The sequence below is a fragment of the Polypterus senegalus genome, chromosome 15, assembly GCF_016835505.1.
Source record: "Polypterus senegalus isolate Bchr_013 chromosome 15, ASM1683550v1, whole genome shotgun sequence".
NCBI classification, from domain to species: Eukaryota; Metazoa; Chordata; class Cladistia; order Polypteriformes; family Polypteridae; genus Polypterus; species Polypterus senegalus.
In genome coordinates, this window is record NC_053168.1 from 67,268,849 (window position 1) to 67,281,523 (window position 12,675).

Sequence of the window (12,675 nt, forward strand, 5' to 3'; positions counted from 1 at the left end):
AGGAAAAAGTAGAGGATAAAATGTAACTTGTACAATGAATTAAAAGTTTTTTTCCTGGCCTTTTTGTTCTTTTTTTTGGCTAAGTATGTGATCTTCCGCAGTGTTACATTCCCTCAAGGTATAATAGATCACTTCTAAACAAAATATGGTGAATATTTTAGCAGACTTGTCAAACTATCAGTAACAATCACTCACTGTCACTTTTTTGGTGTTCTCCTGTTCAATGAAACATTTTTTTACTTGTGTAACCAGATACAAAAAAATGTGCTTTCTATTCCACTTTCAATATCATTTAAACACACGCTACCTTTATTTAAAATTGCCTTCACCATTATTCTTTAGCCTTCATTTCTCCAGGTTTTTTCTGCCGTTTCCATCTAATGCTAACTCAGACAGTGACAACCAGATTGATTTATCATTTAGGTGTGATGGCTAGCAACCAACAAGGGCTACTAATCATTAATCATTGACACCTAATCATCCACCAAACAATTCCAGTTTGAAAACTGCACTCAGTCTATGTAAATGACTACTGCTATTGATCTACAAAGAGCAGAAAACTGCTTATCCATGGAATTCTGTCAACCATACCTGTAGTTATATGCAGCCTGAACTCTACAATAACACCAATGCCAGGCTTGCAGGTTTGCCCTTTTTTGTGATGACTCTGTTTGGATTAACCAAAATGTACGAGTCTGGATTTTCTACTACGCACCTAGTCAAGAGCTACAACACTAACAATGTCACATAAGACCATCTAATGCACTGCATACAAACTGCCTGCCTTCTTAATCTCTTTGGTTCAACATGGGGTCAATGAATTGCAAACAAACATTTTTCTCAGTAGCTCTCTGAACAATCATAAAAGAGTGTTGACTTTTCAAATATTATATTTTGTGTTTCTTTTATTTTTTCATTTCAAGTTTGCCAACCCCCCCTCGTTCTTGGTGAAGAAGAACCCCTTAACAAAATGTAGCCATACCAAGAACACTCTTCGGGACGTAGACCTATCATTGCCAAAGTCTACAATCAAGAGAAGACTTCATAAAAGTAAAAACAGAGGGTTTACCACAAGGTGCAAACCACTGGTAAACCTCAAGCACAGGAAGGATAGATTAGACTTTGCCAGAATACATTTTTTAAAAGCCTGTCCAATTCTGAAACTATTTTCATTGGACAAAGGAAACTAAGATCAATATACAACACAATGTTGGAAAGAGTATGGAGAAGAGAAAAAATAGCTCATGACCTATAGTATACCACATCATCTTTGAAACATGGTGGTGGCAGTTTTATGGCATGATCATGCATGGCTGCGAATATAAATCAGTCACTAGTGTTTATTGATGACATGACTACTGGCAGAAACAGCAGGATGAATTCTGAAGTATATAGGACAATATTATTTGTTCAGATTCAGCTAAATGCTGCAAAACTGATGGGACAACACTTCACAGTACAGATTGAAAATGGGCCAAAATATACTATGAAAGCAAACCAAGTGCTTTTCTACACAAAGCAGTGGAATATTCTTCAAAGACCAAATCATTCAACTGACATCAACCCAAATGGACATGCATTTCACTTGCTGAAGACAAAACTGAAGACAGAAACTCCAACCAACAATCAACAACTGAAGACAGCTGCAGTAAATGCCTGGCAAAGCATCACTAGTGTTGAAACCCAGCACTTGGAGATGGCCATGGATTCCATGGACTTCAGAAAGTCATTGACGGCAAAATATTTTCAACTAAATTTTGAAAATGCGCGTTATATTTATAATTATGTTAGTCTGTTCAAATACGGCAACCGTGTATAATAATGTCATTTTTTTTGTAAACAGCTCATACTATACTTTTGTTAAACCACAAGAATGAAAGCTGAATGTCTATACTTCAATCACAATTTGATTGCTTTGTTTCAAATACATTATGGTGGTGCATAGACCCAAAATTATGAAAACTGTGTCACTTTCTAAATACTTCTGGACCTGGCTGCATGTGTCTCAAAAAATGGAGAAATGTTCGTAAAATTATTATACCTCATCCAACACATTTCCAATGACTTTTGTGGAGAGATTTTATTAGCCTCTCTCTTGAGATATCCTATCTTCAGTAAAAACAAATTAATTATAAAAAAAAAAAAAAGTACCAGTTTAGCAAGGATGAGTGCATCATTTATAAGGTCCAAGAGAGGGGTTTCAGTGTGCACATTATAGAAAGAATAGGCAGCTTTCAGACTCTTGTGAACAGGATGATGCATAACTGTTGATGGAAGGGTGTAAAAACTTGTGAAGTCAGTCAAAACTCCCCCAGGGTTCTGCAAAACAAAATTGGTCATACAATGACAAACTGTCTAAGTTTAATACAATATTTACCTCTTAACATTTTTATCATCTTTTAGGCTTAAAACCTAAAATAGCACAAAAAACCTATTGCATCGTTTCAACAGCTGTGACTGAAATGTAACTTTTCATCAAACATTACTTCTACTATTTGCATGTGTGAAACATTATTAAAAAGAAAGCTAGTTAACTTTTCTAATATTTCCTCAAGATTAGTGTAAAAGCAAGGTATACAGTACAGGCCAAAAGTTTGGACACACCTCCTCATTCATTGTGTTTTCTTTATTTTCATGACCATTTACATTGGTAGATTCTCACTGAAGGCATCAAAACTATGAATGAACAAATGTGGAGTTATGTACTTAACAAAAAAAGGTGAAATAACTGAAAACATGTTTTATATTCTAGTTTCTTCAAAATAGCCACCCTTTGCTCTGATTACTGCTTTGCACACTCTTGGCATTCTCTCGATGAGCTTCAACAGGTAGTCACCTGAAATGGTTTTCACTTCACAGGTGTGCCTTATCAGGGTTATTTAGTGGAATTTCTTGCTTTATCAATGGGGTTGGGACCAGCAGTTGTAGTGTGCAGAAGTCAGGTTAGTTGGACGATCATTTATTTTTCAACAGGACAATGACCCCAAACACACCTCCAGGCTGTGTAAGGGCTATTTGACCAAGAAGGAGAGTGATGGAGTGCTGTAAATGGTCATTAAAATAAAGAAAACACATTGAATGAGAAGGTGTGTCCAAACTTTTGGCCTGTACTGTATGTCCAAAAAACACCAATGTTTGAGGTGTGAAGTGTTGTATGTTGATGAGCTAATGCAAGTAGAATTTCAATGTAATATGTACACGTGATGATAGTGACCATTTAATCTAATATATCCTTACACTAACTGCTAGCATGGCATTTTGTTTTATTCAGCTCAAAGAATTTTAACTCTTCTTAAGGTGACAAAGGCACATTATGGGTGAGAAAAAAAGACAAAAATTAAAGCTGTTAGTAGGTAGATTATCATATGTGATCTACTATAGTTGCTTTGTATTATAAAATATTTAGTAATGTTTGTTATATAATCTTCTTCTTCTTTCGGCTGCTCCCGTTAGGGGTCGCCACAGCGGATCATCATCTTCTGTATCTTTCTGTCCTCTGTATCTTGTTCTGTTACACCCATCACATGCATGTCCTCTCTCACCACATCCATAAACCTTCTGTTAGGCCTTCCTCTTTTCCTCTTCCCTGACAGCTCTATCCTTAGCACCCTTCTCCCAATATATTCAGCATCTCTCCTATGCACATGTCCAAACCAACGCAATCTCGCCTCTCTGACTTTGTCTCCCAACCGTCCAACTTGAGCCGATCCTCAAACGTACTTGTTTCTTAACCTATCCATCCTTGTCACACCCAGTGCATATCTTAGCATCTTTAACTCTGCTACCTCCAGTTCTGTCTCCTGCTTTCTGGTCAGTGCCACCGTCTCCAACCCATATAACATAGCTGGTTTCACTACCGTCCTGTAGACCTTCCCTTTCACTCTTTCTGATATCCATTTGTCACAAATCACTCCTGACACTCTTCTCCACTCATTCCACCCTGCCTGCACTCTCTTTTTCACCTCTCTTCCACATTCCCCATTACTCTGTACTATTGATCCCAAGTATTTAAACTCATCCACCTTCGTCAACTCTACTCCCTGCATCCTCACCATTCCATTGACCTCCCTCTCATTTACACACATGTATTCTGTTTTGTTCCTACTGACCTTCATTCCTCTCCTCTCTAGAGCATATCTCCACCTCTCCAGGGTCTCCTCAACCTGCTCCCTACTATCGCTACAGATCACAATGTCATCAGCAAACATCATAGTCCACGGGGACTTCAGTGTAATCTCGTCTGTCAACCTGTCCATCACCACTGCAAATAAGAAAGGGCTCAGAGCTGATCCCTGATGTAATCCCACCTCCACGATAAATGCATCCGTCACTCCTACTGCAGACCTCGCCCACTGTCACACTTTCCTCGTACGTATCCTGTACAACTCTTACGTACTTCTCTGCCACTCCCGACTTCCTCATACAATACCACAGCTCCTCTCGAGGCACCCTGTCATATGCTTTCTCTAGGTCCACAAAGACGAAATGCAACTCCTTCTGGCCTTCTCTAAACTTCTCCATTAACATCCTCATATAACCCAGCCACAGGGGTTGCACAAACCAGTGTGCCAGTCCTAACCCTGAATAAATGGGGAGGATAACGTCAGGAAGGGCATCAGGTGTAAAATTTTGCCAGATCAATATGTGGACAACAATACAGATTTCCATACCAGATCGGCCGAGGCCCAGGTTAACATATTAGACAACAGGGTGCTGGTGGAAATTGGGGTGTTGTTGGCTGAAGAAGAGGGAATAGACAAGTCTGGAGGCAGGAGGAGAGGAGGAAGGTAAAGAGAGTGGAACTGAGGGTAGGAACTTTGAATGTTGGCAGTATAACTGGTAAGGGGAGAGAGTTAGCTGATGTTATGGAAAGAAGGAAGGTTGATATATTGTGCGTGCAAGAGACTAAATGGAAGGGGAGTAAGGCCAGGTGGATCGGAGGTGGATTCAAATTGTTCTGTACGTCAAGAGTGTTTTGGAGGTGAAAAGAGGGTCAGACAGAGTGACGATTATGAAGCTGGAAACTGAACGTGTGATGATGAATGATGTTAGTGGATATGCCCTGCAAGTTGGGTGTGTGGTGGATAAGAAAGAAGATTTCTGGAGTGAGATGGATGAAGCGTTATACAGTGTACCCAAGAGACAGAGAGTGGTGATTGGAGAGGATTTCAATGGACATGTTGGTGAATACATATTTTAAGAAGAGGGAGGAACATAGGGTGACACAAAGTGGAGGAAGATGTATACATGTAGATTAAATCCTATGCAGGAGGGTCAATCCAAAGGAAATTGAAAACTACAAAGTGGAGGCAGGGGAAAGCGTAGTTAGGCAACATAGCATGGTGGTCTGTAGGATGACGTTGGAAATCAAGAAGAGGAGGAGGGTGAGGACAGTACAGAGTAACGGAGATTGTGATAGAGAGGTGAAAAAGAGAGTGCAGGTGTGGTGAAATGGGTGGAGAAGAGTGTCAGGAGTAATTTGTGACAGACGGGTATCAACAAGAGCGAAAGGGAAGGTCTACAGGATGGTAATGAGAACAGCTATGTTAAATTGGTTGGAGACTGTGGCACGGACTAAAAAAAACAGGAGACAGAGCTGGAGATCTTAAAGATGTTAAGATTTGCATTGGGTGTGACAAGGATGGACAGGATTAGAAATTAGTACATTAGAGGGACAGCTCAGGTTGGACAGTTTGGAGACAAAGTCAGAGAGGCAAGATTGCGTTGGTTTGGAGATGTGCAGAGGAGAGATGCTGGGTATATTGGGAAAAGGATGCTATAAGGATAGAGCAGCCAGGCAAGTGGAAAACAGAAAGGCCTAAGAGAAGGTTTATGGATGTGGTGAGAGAGGACATGCAGGTGATGGGTGTAACACAGCAAGATGCAGAGGATATAGGAAGATATGGAAAAAGATTATCCACAGTGACAACCTCTAATGGGAACAGCCAAAAGAAGAAGAAGTAATGTTTGTAATATGCTTGAGAGTCATCTGATTTCTTAACAAGGTAGGTAATGCTCTAATGTCTAATTTATACTGTTACATATTTTATGGTACTTATCAAAAAGCATAAAAAAAACATTTGTTTTCAGATATCTGAATGATTACATATGCAAAATTACTGTAGCAGAATGATGAACATGGTAATTTACATTGTGAAATAGTTAAGTTATTACCTCTACCACATATGTATCAATAATATTTTCTTGAGGAAGGAACCAGTGAGCTACTTCATCATCATTCATCACTGGTCCTAAATGAAACTGCTTCAGATAATTTTCAAGCAGCTCTTTAACTTGCTTAACATCCCTCTTCTCCATAGCTCGCATACCATTTGTTTTAGTGGCCTTGGAAAACAGTAAGCATAATTCATTTTTTCAGTTTAAGATAATTATCAGATAAGTAATCTACAGTAATCAATGTTTTAATTAACATTTTTATATATAGTAATACTCTAAATCTTATTTTGAAGTGATATTTCTTTACCAACAATTGGTACAATGCCCAAAAATGTATATACTGTATTTGTTCAATTAAAAAGAAGCAAATATTGCTGAATTTACATAAAAACCTCAGAAAATGAATATGTAATTGATATTTTAGAATATTTAGTATTTTTACCACATAGTAATTTAACAGAACTTTTCTGTTACACTGTTGATACAAGCAGACATAGTTTATGACAGTTTGAACTTCTTTTAAACTGGAGGTTTTAATAAACCAGCAATGCTTACATCTGGTAATCTGTACAGCTTCATTGTCCTCTGCAAGGTCATATTTCTGCTCAAATGGGAAAATTTCACTTCCACTAATTTTCTTGGGTTCAAAGATCTATGCCAATACCTACAAATAGAGCACATAACAATTTGTTTAGTAATATTTCAGTGAAAAAGTAATGTGACAAAATTCAGTGACCTGTATTCAGTATGCAATGTTTAACCAATTTCATTATGCATTATGTGTTATCCTCAGATTGTATTTCAAATACATCAATTCAGCACACTATAAATAATTACTTTTTTTTTTCTTTTAAGAAACACAAGCAACCTTATGCTAATAATGGATAAATAGATGTTCACTGTGTAGGACTTTATTCTTATTCCAGTTTTAATTCACCAGTCACAGCTTAAATATTAGATACCTATCAAACACGCAGTAATTTTCTGGTTTCTACCTTGAATTTGCCTATCTATAAGATCTCCATACTGATTATTATATAGTCCTTATCATCTTAACTTAAATGCAATGAAGTGTTGAAAAAAAACACAAAACAAGTTAAACTAATTTAAACAAAAATGAATCACCAAATTGCCCAATCTATGACCAATAAATCCGCAATTTGCCTGCACCAACTCCAGTTGAGCCCCCCAAAAGTAATCAAAAGATGGCAGTAAATGGCTGTTTAGGCCTGTCAGAGGAGTAGGTGCAAGTGCCAGAGAAAGACAGTGAGAGAGAGAGAGTGAAAACAAAATAAAGACATTTTATTATTGCATGCTCATGACACCTCTAAATGGTTTTCATTATAAAATGAAATTATCCAATACTGGGGATAAACAGTTTGGGAGGCACTGTACCTAATAAAAGAAAGATATATGGCAGCAGGGGGAAAATTACATTTTAGAGACACCAAGACCACACAGTATACTCTGACCAAAAGGAACAAACAGAATGCAGAGGCATTCTTTGTATGCTGCTTTAACAGCAAATGTCCTAATATTGTTCAACTCTGTTTCAAAAGTGCATTTTATGGCTTACTTGAAGTGCACACCACCAAAAACATAAGCTAAACATGCATGCAAATGTAAACATTAAAATACCAAATCATGCAAATCTCTCATATTGATTTTCACTCCAACTAGACCATTGTGTTTCTGGCAACAACAATGTATCAAATATATTATAGTCAAACCAGACTGGAATTCAAGAATACAGAGGAGATGAAACTGATTTGTGGTGCACTGAACTATGTGTTTATTTTCTAAGAAGTAAATTCAACGTTTTCTTAATTATGTCCAATATGGCAGATAGTGTTGTAAACTGTGTTTTGAGATTTTTCAGGTAAGGAAGGCAGAAATTTTAAGGTAAGATAGTTATACTCACTAATCATGGTGCTGGAGCTTGCATGTTGATTAGGACATGCAAGAAAGAATTTCACTGTACTCTGTACATGTGACAACAATGACCCTATAAACTTAGTGGTTTCAGCTTTTGAAGGCCTTATCAAACAGACATTACTCGAGAAATGTACACTGATTATTATTTATCTTCACTGTCCGTATACATCTCCTAGTCTCTGTTTGCTTAAACTATAAAGTGTCAACCTCTTCAATCCTTCCTCACAGATTACTAGGCCCCACTAGGCCCGAATTAGACTAGTTGCCTTTCTCTGGAATTTTTCTACTGCTGTCAGGAGATAAAAACTGCACATGTTGCTTCACCAGTGCACTATATAGCTTAAGTATAACCTCCCTTGACATATACTTCCTCAAATACAATCTACCCAACGTAAACCCATGTTGATTATTCCCTGGTACACTACAATATATGAGCATAAATAATTAATTTGATTACATAATTATTTAAAGTATCTATTCGTTCATTTACTTTTTATTTTATCTGAAATAGCCATCCATGTTAATGAGGATCAGTTTTTAGAAATGAAGTTCAAGTTCAGATTCCACCCAGGCAGCTATGCTGAATCTGTATAGTTGTAATGCTATCCACTGTACCAGGGTGCTGAACTATTTATATTTAGTATTAGTTAGTGGCAACAAATCCTTTTTCATTTTACTGTAAAGCATAATCTAATATATAAAGCAGAATGTGCGGGCATGTGTTTGTCCAGTGTGAAAATCTACCTACAATTAAACCTGCTGTGTTTCTGCTAAATTACCTACAGATCCATTTGTAGAGAGGAAACACCATAGGCTAAACTTCTGTCTGAAATTTAGTTTGTGCCCCTACCCGTGCAGTGCTAGATTCCCCTGCTGGTTACGCATAATTGTTTTATGTGTAATGAAAACCTTATATCTTGAGTAGGAGGAATGATCAAGAGGACATAAAGCAATATTTTAATCTCTAACTTCCTTAGTATGGCTTCATAAACACAACACTTGTGTTTTTTCAACTTCTCTACAAAGACTTCATTTTCCCACCACACTAGCTCTGCAGTATTGTCTAATTACACTACCTCCTTGCCTTTGGTTTACCTCTCTAGCTGACTTTAAGTGCTTTAAAAAATGAGAACCATAATACAGGAATTTTAGAGCAGTGAAGAACCTAGTACTACCCAGACTTGAAATACATGGTGGAATTACAGGTATCGCACATAAATTCAGTAATTTATTCACATTCAGTTTTTTAATGAGAAGATTTCCATAACAATCATTTGGTAAGCAGTCTCTCTTGCTTGTTGCAAAAATATTCAACATCTTTATAATTGTGCCTTACTTGTTACTTAGTAATAAATACGTATATTCGGTTTTTTTTTAATTTTCTTAAAGTCATGTGCGTTGGATTGTCACCTTCCTGTTGTAGCTTCTCTTGACAGAAACACGCAGCTGCAGAATTTGACAATCAAACGTTAAGTGGAGCTGTACAAGTGAATAGCAAGAGGCGAAGACATTGCCAGCATGATGTCCTGCATTTAAACTTGACTTTAGAAGGAACTCAGGTAAACACTGTTAAAATTAAAGCAAAAACAGGCTAAAATATATGCTTCAACTCAACCAAATCAAAAATTCAGGAAACTGACTTAGATTGTTTAGTGTATTTGTATTAGGTTTTGCTCTTTTAAAAAGCGACTTCTTGGCTTGGCTATGTGTGTGGTGGACTGACTGACTGCCATTAAACCTGAATCTGAAAAGTAAATTCAGTGACACTTGCACAAAATGATAAACAATGCTCAATGATAACTTTAAAGAAAATAAGCTGTAGATATATCCACGGTTAAGGCTGCAACCTCTCTGACTCTGTAAAGAAGGACATTTCAACATGAGGACTTGGCAGGATGATTTTTCCCATGATACCACAATTAACCTTTACATTCTTGTATGGCCTTTCAGAAACATGTTTGGTTTTGGCAGCAGTTATTGGTAATCTGAAAACAATTATGTTCACTGGCAAACTAATAATAGTCATAGTCATTATTAAACCTGCTCACTCCAATTAAGAGGAGCAGGGAGCAAGAGAATATCCTGATAGTACTGAGCGCAATTCAGGAAAAGGACTTGGACAAGGTACTAGTCCATCGCAGGATCCACACATGCACATAACTACACTTACACTGGGACCATTTAACAAAACTGACAAGGCTTTGAAAATGTGGGAGAAAAACTGAAGGGCTCCAAAGAAAACCAAAGAGACACAGGGAGAACATGCAAACAGCACAGAGGCAATCAGATCCTGGATTTGAATCTTGTAGCCTGGACCTGGAAAGTGGCAGTGCTCATCAATCTATACTACTGTGCCACCCAAGCTAAGAATATATTAACTATGTCTTAAATAAACACCTATTTTTTTTTAATTAACAGCATTCACACTTACAGCCTTATATTGATTGGTCAATTGCCTTAAAGCTGCAGAAAGTTACACTCTGAGAGGAAAAACAATACAGTATGGATTCAAAAATAAAAAATATTTTTTCTCTTTACATTCTCTACAATTCTTCCTGACAAGTCTGAGCTTTTGCCTAAATATGAATGGTAATCTCTACATCCAAAATTAAACAAATATTGATATAATGTTGAAATAGAAACCTACAAAATTGCATGAAAGACTGGCTGATAAGGAACAGTTTCTACCCATCTGCAAATCAGACTCATGAACAATCAGTAACCTTGTGTCACCTCCACTGCTACCTGCACATATACTTCTGCCACTGTCTTTATTTATTCCTAGGATTCTGGTTTTATTTATATACTTATTTATATTAATTTATTTATTGTGTGTTTTTATTTTGTCTATGTTCACTGTCTGCGGGGGCACATGCAAGCAAGCATTTCATTGTACATGATACTCATAACTGTACACATGACAATAAAGAACTGAATTGAATAATCAAAATTTTATAAACTACTATGCACATCAGAAAGAATAAGTTGTAATATTAAAACATTGAAATATTAAATGATTTTTAATTGTTTTTGACATAAGACATTTATGCACTGAAGACAAAGGAACGATTTTGCAAAGTGATTTCAACCTTCTAAACAAAAAACAGAAAGCTCTTACTGGAAGGCAAGCAAAAGAAGTTTAAATTGTGCTCACAGAAAATACGTTTTTTCTAAAGCCTAAATTGGGTCTCTTACCTTATATACTATATATAGTATATCTTATCTAACAGACTAGAGAAATAGAAATTAGAATTTATTGATCTTCTAATAAACACTTAATAATTTACTTATTTTAAATAATATTAGCTGTGTTACCTGGCTTTACCCAGACAACAGGACTAAGTTATAGTTATATATTGGATAATCGGATGTATCAGAAGTACTATGTAACTAATTATTGCAAGGAATATTCTGTTTACAATATTTGTATTTTTTTTTTAACCAGGGGCTACCATTATTAAGTCACTGGAGTTGCTTAGTCTTGAACATGCTACTATAATTAATTGCCCATGAGTAAAAACATTCCAGTATTCAATTGGTTCCTGCTTTTTCTTGTGCATTGGCTTTTGTTGAAGGTCACTGCAAAGCAAACTTTTATGGGAAACGATATTCTTTTGAATTTAAATGGGTAACCAGTTGGAATAAAGTGAATTATGAATACATATTATTATCATTATTATATATTTTTTATTTTCATTTATTTATCATTCACTCAAGCATTTCTTTTTGTGTTTTTTGTCATTTTTTTTGTTATACCCATAACCAAAGTGGTGGGTGGTTCAAATCCCGTAAATGCCAGAAGTGACTCTACTCTGTTGGGCCCTTGAACAACGCTCTTAACCTGCAATTGCTTCATCCTGGTTATAACATTAATCTGCATTGCATCCAACCTTGCAAACAGGACCTCCACCTTGCAAGGAAAACTTGTTGGGTTGGTGGCAGGATTGGCACTTCAGCCACCATAAAAAAACAACTCACACTGTTCCAATGTGGTGCTGAGGTGTCACCCGCTGCACTCGGGTCCTAATGGTGACTTGTCATGTAGTGGGTGTGGCAACACACTGTAATCAGCACACGCTCCCAACCTCTCCCTCTCATAACCATACAATAACGTTCAAACACTCAATCATGTTTTACTTTAACTTATAGCAATATACCCGTGCTTCGCAGCGGAGAAGTAGTGTGTTAAAGAAGTTATGAAAAAGAAAAGGAAACATTTTAAAAATAACATAACATGATTGTCAATGTAATTGTTTTTTCACTGTTATGAGTGTTGCTGTCATATATATATATATATATATATATATATATATACATATATATACACACACACACACACATAAACATACACATATATACATATCTACATATAAACAGATATACATATATACTCAGCAAAAAAAGAAACGTCCCTTTTTCAGGACTGTGTATTTCAACAATAATGTTTTAAAAATCCAAATAACTTTCCAGATCTTCATTGTAAAGGGTTTAAACAATGTTTTCCATGCACGTTCAATTAACCATAATCAATTAATTAACATGCACCTGTGGAATGGTCGTTAA

General features: G+C 36.5%; 1 protein-coding gene across 2 annotated transcripts in view; it reads right to left on the bottom strand.

Annotated features, from left to right (window-relative positions):
• The window catches only part of nmt2 (N-myristoyltransferase 2), a 75,240-nt gene that overhangs the window by 15,148 nt on the left and 47,417 nt on the right, over positions 1-12,675 (bottom strand). For both annotated transcript variants that reach the window (XM_039736658.1, XM_039736659.1), the window contains exons 8-10: positions 6,733-6,841; positions 6,175-6,345; positions 2,152-2,319 (exon numbers count right to left, since the gene is read on the bottom strand). In XM_039736658.1, coding sequence (XP_039592592.1) covers positions 2,152-2,319; positions 6,175-6,345; positions 6,733-6,841 — 448 coding nt within the window. The remainder of the gene's footprint in view (positions 1-2,151; positions 2,320-6,174; positions 6,346-6,732; positions 6,842-12,675) is intronic.